Source organism: Geotrypetes seraphini, chromosome 1, assembly GCF_902459505.1.
Source record: "Geotrypetes seraphini chromosome 1, aGeoSer1.1, whole genome shotgun sequence".
In the NCBI taxonomy this organism is placed as follows: Eukaryota; Metazoa; Chordata; class Amphibia; order Gymnophiona; family Dermophiidae; genus Geotrypetes; species Geotrypetes seraphini.
In genome coordinates this window covers 196,549,421-196,564,678 of record NC_047084.1, presented here as the reverse complement: position 1 = coordinate 196,564,678, position 15,258 = coordinate 196,549,421, and the positions used below count along the sequence as shown (strand labels likewise).

The following is a 15,258-nucleotide window of genomic DNA, read 5'->3' as shown; positions in this document are numbered from 1 at the left end:
TTTCCTGCAGTGTCTCCAGCGGGGGTAGCCCTGATCCTGCCGACGTTCCCTGCATGCGCCTGATAATTTCATCAATGTTGCCGAATACGGAGGACTCTGAGCGCCGCGAGGCCCCAGCGGTGCTTTTTCCTCTCCGCTTAGGCATATCAAAGGTAAGAAATCAATATAATACGAGAAAAAGTATCCAAATGAGAAAACTCTCAGGAGCTAGCGCACAGCGTTCCTATCTATTCCATGCTTACTTGAATTAATAGAGAAATTTGGAAAGTTTTGAGGATATAAGATCAATTGGAGTAAATCTGAAGTTCTTCCGCTTAATGTCCATTGTACCAAAGGATTATTTGAATCATTCTCATTTGTTTGGAAAGAAGATGGATTAAAATACTTAGGTATTACTATTAAAAACACAATAGAGGACACAATGAAGGAGAATGAAAAACTTTTATTAAGAAAAATAACAGAGATATGTGAGCAATGGAATCCTTTACATCTTTCTTGGTGGGGGAGAGTCCAAACTATTAAAATGATGATATTGCCTGTGGTTTGTTATCAAATGAGTTTGATACCAGTTTTTTTTCAGGGGTCCTTTTACAAAAAGTTAAATGGTATTCTTATACAATTTGTTTGGCTGGGTAAAAAGCCTAGAATTGCTTTAGTATCTCTACAAAAGTAAATTGTGGAGGGTGGGGTAAATTTTCCAAATTTTTATAGGTATCATCAAGCCTATATTTTACAACAAGGTATGTATTGGGTCCTCCCAGAGCTCATGGAAAATGTCCCAGATTGGCTGTATTTAGAACGGCAACTCATGTTTCCTTTGCATCTTTCTCACCTTATTAGTATAAAAATTCCTAGAAAGTATAAAGAAAATAGAATTTTGGTAGATACCTGGAAAACTTTACGCTATGTTAGTAATTTATCACCTAATTCGGTTTTTAAATCATTAAATCAATCCATTTGGCTAAACTCCAAGAATAAAATTGGCAGATTTCAAATCATCTGGAAGCATTGGATTATTGCAGGTATACGAACTTTGAATGATGTTATTTCAAATGGTACACTGCTTAGTTTTTCACAGTTGCAACATAAATATGGTTTAAATAAGTCACAAAGTTTTAAATGGTTGCAACTGAAGAAGGCTATTCAGGAGGGGTCCCTGGATGGAAAGATCTTGATAATCAGTATAGTTTGGAATTCCTTTGCTTTCAGGTGGATTTCTTGGGACATCAAGCCACACAGTGGTATAAATTGTTATATGGCTATTTGAATAAAAAACAAAAAACTGGTCTTAGAGACATTTGGAGCATTGAGATCAAGCACCAAATTTCTGCATCTCAATGGCCACGTATTTGGTCTTGGAGAATGAGATGTACAGTGTCTGCATCTATGAGACAAATTTGGTTCTTTTTGTTGCATAGAGCTTTTTGGACCCCAGTTCGTTTACAAAAGTTAGATAGCTCTAAGTCTAATAGATGTTGGCACTAATCTGGAAGCAGGGACTTTAGATCATTTAATTTTTTTCTGTCCTTGTATCAATGCCTTCTGGAAATCAATTTGGTCCCAAATTAATTCTCTATTAGAAAATCATGTAGCCCTATCCTGTGATACAGTTTTATTTGGTACTTCTATGAGATTGAGAAGCCAAATTTCAGCAAATAATAATAAATTGCTATTAATAATGACAGGAGTTGCCATTCAGCATATTAGTGTCCGAAGATCTAAAGGCGAAAAAACAGTGTGACAAGGCAATGGCTGCTGCAAGAAGGATGCTGGGCTGTATAAAGAGAGGCGTAGTCAGTAGAAGGAAGAAGGTGTTGATGCCCCTGTACAGGTCATTGGTGAGGCCCCACTTGGAGTATTGTGTTCAGTTTTGGAAACCGTATCTGGCGAAAGACGTAAGAAGACTTGAGGCGGTCCAGAGGAGGGCAACGAAAATGATAGGAGGCTTGCGCCAGAAGACGTATGAGGAGAGACTGGAAGCCCTGAATATGTATACCCTAGAGGAAAGGAGAGACAGGGGAGATATGATTCAGACGTTCAAATACTTGAAGGGTATTAACGTAGAACAAAATCTTTTCCAGAGAAAGTAAAATGGTAAAACCAGAGGACATAATTTGAGGTTGAGGGGTGGTAGATTCAGGGGCAATGTTAGGAAATTCTACTTTACGGAGAGGGTAGTGGATGCCTGGAATGCGCTCCCGAGAGAGGTGGTGGAGAGTAAAACTGTGACTGAGTTCAAAGAAGCGTGGGATGAACACAGAAGATTTAGAATCAGAAAATAATATAAAATATTGAACTAGGCCAGTTATTGGGCAGACTTGCACGGTCTGTGTCTGTGTATGGCCGTTTGGTGAAGGATGGGCAGGGGAGGGCTTCAATGGCTGGGAGGGTGTAGATGGGCTGGAGTAAGTCTTAACAGAGATTTTGGCAGTTGGAACCCAAGCACAGTACCGGATAAAGCTTTGGATTCTTGCCCAGAAATAGCTAAGAAGAAAAATTTAAAAAAATAAAATAAAATAAATTTTTTTTTTAAATTGAATCAGGTTGGGCAGACTGGATGGACCATTCGGGTCTTTATCTGCCGTCATCTACTATGTTACTAGAAACTAGAAAGATTATACCAGACTCAATTACACCTTTTGGTGGAACTCACTATGCCATATATATAAAATGGAAAGAATAATTGCTTTACAAAAGGGGAATTATAATAATTTTAAGAAGATTTGGGGGCCATTGATAGCATTTTGTAACGATTATACACCTTCTTACATAACAGAACATAGTTAGAAGGGAGGGAGGGTATTTAGAGTTATAATTTTTCCTATTTTTGTTTATAATATATGTAATATTGAATGAATTTAATACTATTGTTGGAAGGGATAGGAGGGGGAGGGGTTTTTATTTATATATTTATGCTGATGTTTGATTAGATTTTCAAGTGATTTGTATGATCTAATTGATATTTTATTGTACACTTGATGTAAGAAATGAAAATGAATAAAGATTTAGATGGCTCATAACTCAGCCCGAAGGGACCCTTTTCGCCAACACTTTGGCTTCATCAGGGGGTCTGAGCGCTACACAAAAGGAGGTTTTGATCAATTAAAGAAAGATCTATCTGCATAAAACTGACTATCTTCATTAACACCAATCAGAGCAGGCATTCTGAGATCTTTTTCCTCTCTTTACAGATAATGAAAATTGTGATCTGAAACCTTGGGTGTTGTTTTCCAGAAGAACATCATCCATTAATAAATACATCAACAGCTTAACTGTAACTCACCAGATCATCCTTGTCATAATAGCTGGACTGAAGGGTGCCCTTCTCTGCCTCCTCTTTTATGAGCTTCTCATACATATCACTAACAATGAAAGATGGGTAATACCTATCTTTCAGAGTTTCATATACATCACTTTGAATTTTATTGAAGACCTCTATGCCTTTATTCCCCACAAGGCTTTGCTGAATTTCTTTGTAAAGTGGTTTCTCTATGGAGATTTCTTTGTTTTCTACAAAGAAATTCTGATAAATTTCACCGACTAGTTGAGGTATTTCATTCTGTAAAACCCAAGAAAGCAGATAATCACATAAAAATACAGCATATAAGCTATTAACCAAGAAAAAAATATCTTTTCATTGTTTAGGAAAGAAATTTGCATTTGAATTCAGATAGTCTCAGCAGTGTAACTAACTATTTAAAAGTATTCATGGTATTTGTCATTGGAGGGTTCTTCAAATATTCAAGTTGAACTGTGAATGAACTTTACACCACACCTTTTTGATATTGCTTTTAATACTTAACCCTACTCCTCTGCCCTCCAACCCAGCCCGCTGATTGATGTTACCCTTGACTGTATCCATGACATCCTGTTTATCTGTCTTGCCTGTTTAGATTGTAAGCTCTTTCAAGCAGGGACTGTTTTCTTACTCTTTTTGACTTTGTGTAGCACTGTGTGCGTCTGGTAGCACTACAGAAATAATTAATAGCAGTACTTCAACAGGTAGTGGTTAATGGTACCCCCTCCAAAACGTCAGACGTGACCAGTGGAGTACCAACTTATTCATAGGTGATATGACCCAAGGGCTTAGAGGAAAAGTATCTTTGTTTGCCGACGACGCCAAACTATGCAACATAGTAGGCAAAAGCATTTTGCCTGACAGTATGATGCAGGACCTAATACTACTGGAACAGTGGTCATCGACTTGGCAGCTATGCTTTAATGCTAAAAAGTGTAAAGTAATGCACCTGGGTAAGGGAAATCCATGTAGAACTTACACACTAAATGGTGAGACCTTGGCTAGGACCATGGCGGAACGTGATTTAGGGGTGATCATTAGTGATGACATGAAGGCTGCCAATCAAGTGGAAAAGGCTTCCTCCAAGGCAAGGCAAATGATGGGTTGTATCCGTAGGGGTTTTGTCAGCAGGAGACCTGAAGTGATAATGCCACTGTACAGATCCATGGTGAGACCTCATTTGGAGTATTGTGTTCAATTCTGGAGGCCACACTACCGGAAAGATGTGCGGCGAATTGAGTCGGTTCAGCGGATGGCCACCAGGATGGTCTCGGGGCTCAGGGATCTCACGTATAAAGAAAGGCTAAATAAATTACAGCTGTACTCACTAGAGGAACGAAGAGAGAGGGGGGACATGATTGAGACGTTCAAATATGTCACGGGCCGTATCGAAGTGGAAGATGATATCTTCTGTCCTATAGGTCATTCGACCACCAGAGGGCAACCGCTGAAAATCAGGGGAGGGAAATTTCGAGGTGATTCCAGGAAATACTTCATCATAGAAAGGGTGGTCGATCATTGGAATAGTCTACCTCTGCAGGTGATTAAGGCCAGCAGCGTGTCAGATTTTAAGAGAAAATGGGACATTCACGTGGGATCTCTAAGGGAGTAAAGTCAGGGGGTGGGTCATTAGAGTGGGCAGACTTGATGGGCTATAGCCCTTTTCTGCCGTCATATTCTATGTTTCTATGTTACTGTTTATTGTTTGTTTTAAAACTTAATTGTGGCACAGGGCTAAAAATTGACACGCACTAAGAATGTTAGTTAGTAGTAAAGGAATTGTGTTAAGCATCTATCATAATAAAACCCTTAGCGCACTTGAAACGCTGTGCCTCCGTGCGTCCATGTTTTGTGCTACCGTGCCACCACATGATCAAAAGAAGGAGCGTGTGTGTGCAGCGATTTAATAATCTCGCCTTCTGCCGCCGATCACCCGTGCCAGCGTCAGCTGATTTCCTGATTCTGCCCTGATTGCCGACGCCAGCTGACTTAATGAGTTCTGCCAGGACTCCTCTTCTTCTCACCCCTGGACCAGCAGCGGCAGCTAGCTTTAGTTTAGCCGAAGTTTCATCAAGCAGCCGCAGGGCCTTTGCTAGGCCAACCCACTTCGATGATGCGAGGCGGGCCAGCCTAGCAAAAGCTACGAAGCTGCCTGATGAAACCGTGGCTAAAGCTAAACTAAAGCCAGTGGATGCAGGACAGGGGGAATAGGGAAGGGAGAAGGGGTACTGCTGGATAGGGGGAGCAGGGAAGGGGTACTGCTGGACAGGGGGAGATAAAAGGAAGGGAGAAGAGGTGCTGCTGGATAGGGGAGAAGGGGTACTACTGGACAGGAGGAGCAAGGAAGGGGTACTGCTGGACAGGGGGGAGGTAAAAGGAAGGGAGAAGAGGTGCTGCTGGACCTGGCAGAAAGGGAGGGAAAGGTGCTACACACTGGAGGTGAGGGTGAGATGGTGCATGGGGAGAGAGCATGTTGGGTTGGGGGGTGGGAAAGAGGGATGCCACTGAGGGAAGAGGCAATGACAGTGAGAAAAAGTGTGCAGGAGGCAGAAAGTGTTGGACGCGGAGAGGATGAGATGGATGGGGAGGGCAGAAAGGAGGGAAGGAGAAATATTACACTGGGGAAGAGGGAGAGGGAAGAGTGAAAAGTTGGACTCAATGAGGGAGTGAGAGATAGATGTTGGTTGGGGGAGGGAAGGAGGACCAAAGGAGAAGCATGTAAGAGGCCCTGGAAACATAGTTAAAAGCACAGAAAAATAAAGTCACCAGACAACAAAGGTAGGGAAAATGATTTTATTTTCCATACAGTGATTGAAATGTGTCAGTTTTGAGAAAGGAAAGATGTTAAACTTTAACTGTGAGGGCCACAGAAAAAAACAGGGTACTTGGAGGGCTGTAGAAAAAAGAATTAATGTCTTATTAAAGAAATTACAATTTTGCATGAGGTAAAAACTCTTATTCTAGCACCCATTAATTTAACGGGCTTAAAGACTAGTACGTATAGACCAGAGTAGAATTGTCCAAATAAGAGAGATGTGCACTGGAAAAAATACCCTCCAATCCGTCTGATGATATGAAGGTCTTTATTGTTCAAAATTCAAAATGACACATTCAACGACTCAATGACTCGACATGTACATGTTTCGGCCCTCAGGCCTGCCTCAGGAGTCTTAAAAAGTGTGAAGGATGAAATACACAATACACTGGCATTCAATTGGAACTGACTAAAAGGATAATCATGGAAGAATACCATATCGCATACACAGTGAGTGCTATCAATCGACATCGCGCGGTGTCGATTGATAACACTTGCTGTATACGCGATATGGTTTGATTCTTCACACACCGCTCTGGATAGCCCCTCGCTAACAATTTTTTCTTTAAGGAAGCTGCTTGTTGCTAAACTGCCCAGAACTACTGGTAGGGCAGTATACAAGAAAATAAATTATTATTATATTCTCTCGTGGTAGAACAAATCCTATGATAACATAAGAATTGAGAATTTGGCAAACTTTCTTTCAGATGATCAGGATATAAACTTGAAAATGTAGAAAAGTATTTCTATCTGTATTTTTACAATGCAACGTTGTAGAAAAGTTATGCTCTTTAATTTCTACCATAACATCCAGAAAAGCAATTCACTTCATATCAAAGGAGCTCGAGAATTTAATAGTCCTAGTGCAAGAGTTCGACCAATTGACAAAAACTTGCAGATCATCTATTGTACTGTCCCAGAGCAAAAAAATATCATCAATATACCGGCACCAAAAAGATATCTTAGAGAACCACACAGAAGAGTATACATATAACTTCAAAATTGGCAATAAAAAGATTGGCCAAAGATGGGGCACACGATGCCCCCATTGCCGTGCCACTTAGTTATTGATAAAAAAATGGTCTGAAACAAAGTAATTCTGCTTCAGTGAGATAGACAATAATTGAATTATGAAATCTGATGGCACAAGGTATGAACAAGGAAAAGTTTCCAACACTCTAGCGAGCACTTCTAGAGCTACATCTTGGGGTATATTTGTGTACAAAGAATGTACATCTAATGTTACCAAAACTGTAGTAGCTTTCGGATGGTGTTGCTGTAAGATCCTCAAGAAGTGTGTAGTATAAAATAAGTTTTTACATGAATACAGAAAACTTTATTGAAACCATAGTTTCACACAGAATAGCCTTTTTTCTTTTTGATATTTTTAATAAAAGATTCGTGCATTGTATACAGAGGAGACCCCATAGACATCATATACCTAGATTTCCAAAAAGCCTTTGACAAGGTGCCTCATGAACGTCTACTCCGGAAACTGAAGAACCATGGGGTGGAAGGATAGATGGATAATCATAGATGGATCAGAAACTGGTTGGTGGGTAGGAAACAGAGGGTAGGAGTTAAGGGCCACTACTCGGACTGGAGGAGAGTCACGAGTGGTGTTCCGCAGGGCTTGGTGCTCGGGCCGCTGCTATTTAATATATTCATAAATGATCTAGAAACAGGGACGAAGTGTGAGATAATAAAATTTGCGGACCACACCAAACTATTTAGTGGAGCTCGGACTAAAGAGGACTGCGAAGAATTGCAAAGGGACTTGAACAAACTAGGGGAATGGGCAACGAGATGATAGATGAAGTTCAACGTTGAGAAATGTAAAGTATTACATGTGGGAAACAGAAACCAGAGGTATAACTATACGATGGGAGGGATGTTATTGAATGAGAGTACCCAAGAAAGGGACTTGGGGGTAATGGTGGACATGACAATGAAGCCGACGGCACAGTGCGCAGTGGCCGCTAAGAGAACGAATAGAATGCTAGGTATAATCAAGAAGGGTATTGCAACCAGAACGAAAGAAGTTATCCTGCTGCTGTATCAGGCAATGGTGCGTCCGCATCTGGAGTACTGCATCCAATATTGGTCACCGTACCTTAAGAAGGATATGGCGTTACTCAAGAAGGTTCAGAGGAGAGCGACACATCTGATAAAAGGGAAGGAAAACCTTTCATACGCTGAGATTGGAGAAACTCGGTCTCTTTTCCCTGGTGAAGAGGAGACTTAGAGGGGATATGATAGAGACTTACAAGATCATGAAGGGCATAGAGAGAGCAGAGAGGAACAGATTCTTCAAACTTTTGAAAAATAAAAGAAGAGGGCATTCGGAAAAGTTGAAAAGGGACAGATTCAAAACGAATGCTAGGAAGTTCTTCTTTACTCAACATGTGGTGGACACCTGGAAAGCGATTCCAGAGGACATAATAGGGCAGAGTAGGGTACTGGGGTTTAAGAAAGGATTGGACAATTTCCTGCTGGAAAAGGGGATACAGGAGTATAGAGGATTACTGCACAGGTCCTGGACCTGTTGGGCCGCCGTGTGAGCGGACTGCTGGGCACCATGGACCTCAGGTCTGACCCAGCAGAGACTTTGCTTATGTTCTTATGCTTATGTTCACCTCATGCTCTCTATGACTGACAAGCAAGAAGTGCGGACAGCGCAGTAGAGTCAAGCACTGGTACAGTAACTTATTATAATTATGAATTTGTCACCAGTACCAATTGGTAATCATAATTACTGTAGTTGCTGAGTCACAAAAGGTGGCATGAGCATGAGAAGGTGAAAAGTAGGGTGGTCCATAAGATTAAAGTAAAAAAAATAAATAAATAATCAGAAAAAGCCCCCACAAGTCTAGAATCATAGAAATAGACGGCTGATAAGGGCCACGGCCCATTTAGTCTGCCCACCCCAATGACCCTCCCCTACCTTTCTCTGTGAATAGATCCCACGTGTCTATCCCATTTGGCCTTAAAATCAGGCACGCTGCTGGCCTCAATAACCTGAAGTGGAAGACTATTCAAGCGATCAACCACCCTTTCAGTGAAAAATAATTTCCTGGTGTCCCCGTGCAGTTTCCCGCCCCTGATTTTCCACGGATGCCCCCTTATTGCCGCAGGACCCTTGAAAAAGAAGATATCTTCTTCCACCTCGATGCGGCCCGTGAGATACTTGAATGTCTCGATCATGTCACTCCTCTCTCTGCGTTTCTTGAGTGAGTACAGCTGCAACTTATCCAGCCGTTCCTCGTACGGGAGATCCTTGAGTCCCGAGACCATCCGGGTGGCCATTCTCTGGACCGACTCCAGTCTCAGCACATCCTTACAGTAATGCGGCCTCCAGAATTGCACACAGTATTCCAGGTGGGGCCTCACCATGAATCTATGCAATGGCATAATGACTTCAGGCTTACAGCTGACGAAACTCCTGCGTATGCAACCTATGATTTGCCTTGCCTTGGATGAAGCTTGCTCCACTTGATTGGCAGTCTTCATGTTCTCACTGACGATCACCCCTAAGTCTCGTTCTGCTTCAGTTCTTGTTAGGATCTCGCCATTAAGGGTGTAAGTCTTGCATGGATTTTGGCTGCCCAGGTGCATGACTTTGCATTTTTTGGCATTGAAGCTGAGTTGCCAGGACCTAGACCAGCGCTCCAGTAGGAGTAGGTCGTGTATCATGTTGTCGGACATTGAATTTATGTCTGTTGTGCTTTTGCCCACTACATTGCTTAGTTTGGCGTCATCAGCAAATAATGTTATTTTACCTCGCAGCCCTTCTGCCAAGTCTCTTATAAAGATGTTGAATAGGATCGGGCCCAGGACCGAGTCCTGTGGCACTCCACTGATTACCTCCGTCATTTCGGAGGGGGTGCCGTTCACCACTATCCTCTGAAGCCTACCTCCAAGCCAGTCTGAATTTGTTCTATACCATCTAAATAAGATATGGTTAAAATTTGAAGTACTGTAGTTAGGGACAAATTTAGAGTTCGCTTAAGGTCCAACAACATCTTCACAATGCAGCTGGCTATTCATAATGTGGTTAGAAACTGTTACTTAATATTGGATGGATACTAAATAGCTATTCTTTGAAGCTGTAATTGACAACATTATTGTTATTTGAACAACAACTTAGTTCAAGTACTGTTGCAAAGCAGAAAGTTGATTTAGTGATAAATAGGCAGTTGAAAACCGAGGTATGTCACATTTTAACAACAACTTATTTACATAATACTACCAGATGCACACAGCATTGAACATTAAACAGTCCCTGCCCAATAGAGCTTATAATCTAATTATGTCAGACACACAAGACAAAACTGTGGATCTATATGCTGCTCAAGTTGGGAATTAGAAGGGGAATGAAGAGGAGGATAGGATGGAGGACTATGGAGGGAATGACCAATAGAAATGGGTGCTTTACATGTTGGTTAGGACCTAAATGCATTTTCATAAAAGTGGGCTTTCAGTCTGGATTTCAATAATGCCAGAAACAGAGCCTGACGTACTGAGCCAGGCAGGTTGATCCAGGCATACAGCGCAGCAAGGTAGAAGGGACGGAGTTGGAAGTTGACCGTAGAGGAGAAGAGTACCACCAAGAGAGACTTGCTCAAAAGAGTTCTCACGCCGGATTGTAGGGAAAGAAAAGAGAGGAGAGATACTGAGGAGCTACAGAGTGAACACATTTGTAAGTCACTAAGAGGAGTTTGAACTGTATGTGGAGCCAGTGAAGCAACTTGAGGAGAGGGGTAATGTGAGCATAATAACTCTGGCAGAATACAAGATCTACAGCAAAATTCTACACAGATTGAAGGGGAGAGAGATGACTTTGCGAAAGTACAGTGAGAAGCAAATTGCAGTAGTCTAGGTGAGAGGTGACAAGAGCGTGGATGAGGGTCTTGGCAGCGTGTTCAGAGAGGAAAGGCCTGATTTTAGCAAGGTTGTAGAGAAAGAAGTGGCAGGATTTGGCTGTTTGTTGGATATGCAAAGTCAAAGATGGACCCCAAGGTTGTGAGCCATGACAGGGAGGATGAGAGCATTATCCACCAAAATAGAGAACAGAGGAATCTAATCTAATCTAAACCTTGGATTTATATACTGTGTCAGCACCCCAAAAGAAGCTCGACTTGGTTCATATAAAAATCAATAATTGAAGGGAATGTAGTTAGATTAGAGAGAAAATAACTTATTAATGAAGAGGGAGAAGGTTTAGGAGGAAAGATGAGGAGTTCAGTCTTGGCCATGATTAGGTAGATAGGGTGGGGGACTATGGGGAGGGAATGACCAGTAGAAATGGGTACTTTTAAGTTTTAGGTTTATAAGTCACAAGGAAGGATGCTGGGGCTGGTGAGGTGATAAAAGGCAGAGGAAGGAAGATAAGCAACAACCTGTCTTACTGTCTATGCAAATTCCCATATAGAAAACAACACCCATTTTTGCTTCCCCATATCCCTCATCCAATCTTTCAAAGTAGTACTACTTTGACTTATTTTTGGTGGTGATCCCTACCTTGTTAGCATTCTTCAAAAGTTCCACAGACTCCCAGAAGCTAATCAAAGCTCTTTTGTCCATCCGCTCCATGTAAAACTTAAAGTATTCTCGAAAGTATGGATTAGCCATGATATCCTCAAACTGAAGAATCTACAAAAAGAATAAACACTACAGGTAAAAACCTGTAAATGGGTATTTCATTTTGCTGTCATTGCAAAAAGCTGAATATCTCACATTGCATCAGTAATCTAAATTTTTTTTCTAGCAAACCACCACACACAAAGACAGAATGAGAGAAACAAGAGTCCATGAATTTTGAAAACTAATTTATTTATTTGGCATCATCTCATGTTTTCTCCATTCTTGCGGTGCTCACTAAACTAATTTAAAGGTATTTTCAAGTCCCAAAATTCTACTTTAGTAGGGACTGGTGAAAAGGAATAATTGAATTCTCTCATCTATTCTATGATTGAAAAATCAAAATTAGGACTGTACATTGATTAAATTTTTGAAATGTAAGATTAATCGTGATTAAAATTTTTAATTGCATTAAGTGTCCCCCTCACATTTCCTCCTATAAAGTACAAAATATAAATAGCAGATATAAATTCTCAAAACTGACATACTGTATTTCAATTACTAAACTGAAAATAAAATCAATTTCTCCTACTTTTGTTGTCTGGGTGATTTTATTTTTCTTATCACTTGTTTCTTGCTTCTGTTCTGCTTCTTGTCTCCATGGCATCTTGTCCATTCATTATTTCTTTTCTTTCCTCCTTTCTTCTTCATTTTCTGCCCTATATCCATCTTTCAAGTTCAGCTTTCGTCCACCTGAAATCTGTCTAGTTTCCATCTAATCTCTTCCCCTCCTCTCCAAGGGCACAATCTCATCTCTCTTTATTCTATGAGCACACCCTCCTTTAAATGGGTACAATCGCCTTTCTTCTTTTCCCCTTCCTAGGCACCATTTTGTCTCCTTTTCCTACTCCTTCATAGGCACATCTTATCCTTTCCAACTCATCTCCTCTCCATCTCATGTCTTCTCCTCCCACCTCTGCATGGACACCATCTCATCTCCTTTTTACTCTAAGGGCATTGTCTCCTATCTTCTTTTCCCTCTATGGGCACTATTTCATCTCTTCTTCCTTCCCCTCCATGAACACATCTCCTTTCTCCCCTCCCTTTATCAGCACCTCTTCCTCTCCTCTTCCCTCTACAGACACCCCTACCCTCCAAGGGCACCATCTCTTCCCTTCCTTTTGCCTGTATTCTGGCATCTTTCATTCTACTTCCCACCCCCACAGTCGTGATCTCTCCTGCGGGTCTCAGATCTTTTTCTGCCTCTCCTCTCCCCTCCCCCTGCACTCAAGTATCTGAATCTCCCCAACCTTCCCTGCTTGTCATTGTAGTCTTCTGCTGCTGCCACCACCCTCCCTCCCTCCCACGCATACACACACACATTTGTAGCATCTTCATCTCCCTCTCCTTGCCAGCACCCCCAGTTTGCATTTACAATCTGACTCACTGAATACACACTGATTCTCTATTGCCACAAGCTCTGCCTCCCTAGACCCCACCTCCTCAGAACAGAACTTCATGTTTCCTACAGGCAGGACATTGAAGAGGGAGAGTTTGCAGCTTTAGAGAAGCAGTGAGTATTTGGCACTATAGACTGTGAAAGCAAGTGAGGGTTGGCAAGGAGAGGTCAGTTTCAAGGTTAAGGTCAAGCAGGAGCATGTGCGTTCAGGGAAGATGGAAAAAGGAAAGAGATGCCGGAAGGAGGAAATGGTGAAATGAAGAGAAGTACAGGTAAGGGGCTTGATGTGATTAATGCATTAAAATTTTTAACACGAGTTAATATGTTAACATGTTAATCACGTTAAAATGTGTTAAATGTGCAGCCCTAGTCAAAATTAGTTAAAGAAAACAAAAATTTCTTTAAATTCTCCTTTAAATATTTTGCAATAGGTTATTTTAATATCATTTGTTGGACATGCAGATTACTAACTCCTAAGATTGCAAGTTTTACACAATGGGCTCCTTTTACTAAGCTGCGATAGCGGTTTTAGCACGTGCTAAATTGCCACGCGCGCTAGACGCTGATGTTAGTTCTAGCCGGGTAGCACAGGTTTAGCGCACGCGGCAATTCTGCGTGTGCTAAAAACGCTATCGCAGCTTAGTAAAAGGAGCCCAATGTGATGAAAATAATTTCTGGGGCATCTACAAGGTATAGAACCACTCCTTGCTTAATTGATTTATACTGGTTACCAATTAGGGTGAAAGTTGTATTTAAACTTTTGTTGTTTATTTTCAAGACACTTTGGGGTCCTTTTACTAAGCTCTAGTATAACATGGCCTTAGCCCACTCTTACATAGATTTTTCCTGCATGTTAAGGCCATTTTTACCACAGCAGTAAAATGGCCAATTTCCCTTTTTTTGTCAATGCACAACTATTAAAAAAAATTTACTGGGGTTTTTTTTTTTAAATGTATGTTCCTTTGCAATTGCTAATAAAATTACTGTAAGCACTTATAGTACTGACACCCATTTTGTAGGTGGAACAGGCTCAAGTGGTCGTCCTGCACTAACCAGTTAGTGTGTGGTAATGTAGCTGTGCTGATTAGCACAAAAATGCGCACTGACACAACACCTTTCCAAAAATTTAAAAAATTTTTTAGCATGTAGATTACCTCAGGACATGTGATCGTATCCCATAGTACATAATTTTAAGCCACATTAAGCACACACTAATGCAGCTTAGTGAAAGCCATTGGTGATCTGGAATATTTAAACTGATGTCGTTTCTAATAGTTCACTGCTTAGTTTTTCACAGCTGCAACATAAATTTGGATTAAATAAATCACAAAGCTTTAAGTAGTTGCAGCTGAAGCAGGCTATTCAGGAGGGGTTCCTTGAATGGAAAGATCTTAATACTCAGTATAGTTTGGAATTCCTATGCTTTCAGGTAGATTTTTTGGGTCACCAAGCCACGCAGTGGTATAAATTGTTGTGTGGATATTTGAATTAAAAAAAAAACAAAAAACCTGGTCTTACAGATATTTGGAGCACTAAGATCAAGTACCAAATTTCTCAATGGCCACGACTTTGGTCTTGGAGATTAAAAAGTACAAGGTCAGCATTTATGAGACAAACTTGGTTCTTTTTGTTGCATAGAGCTTTTTGGATCCCAGTTCGTTTACAAAAGTTGGATAGCTCTAGGTCTAATAGATGCTGGCATTGTAATTTAGATGCTGGAACTCTAGATCAATTATTTTTTTTCTGTCCCTTTGTCAATGCCTTTTGGAAGTTAATTTGGTCCCAAATTAATTCAATGTTAGAAAATCACGTTGCCCTGTCCTATGATACTATTTTATTTGGAACGTCTATGAGATTCAAGAGTCAAATTTCAGCAAATAACAATAAACTTTTGTTAATACTGACGGGGGTTGCCATTCAACATATTACTGGAAATTGGAAGGACTATACTAAACTTAATTATACCTTTTGGTGGAATTCAGTTTGTCATATTTATAAAATGGAGAGAGTGCTTGCTATACAGCAAGGAAATTATAATAGTTTCAAAAAGATTTGGGGGCCATTGATTGCATATTCTAATGATTAGACACCTTGGACACCTTTTTA

General features: G+C 40.8%; 1 protein-coding gene across 6 annotated transcripts in view; it reads right to left on the bottom strand.

Moving 5' to 3' along the window:
* Positions 1 to 15,258, bottom strand: part of SNX25 (sorting nexin 25) — a 421,363-nt gene that overhangs the window by 194,883 nt on the left and 211,222 nt on the right. For 5 of the 6 annotated variants that reach the window (XM_033943498.1, XM_033943491.1, XM_033943531.1 and 2 more), the window contains exons 8-9: positions 11,634 to 11,765; positions 3,284 to 3,559 (exon numbers count right to left, since the gene is read on the bottom strand). In XM_033943498.1, coding sequence (XP_033799389.1) covers positions 3,284 to 3,559; positions 11,634 to 11,765 — 408 coding nt within the window. The remainder of the gene's footprint in view (positions 1 to 3,283; positions 3,560 to 11,633; positions 11,766 to 15,258) is intronic. The other variant, XM_033943506.1, reaches the window with a different exon arrangement.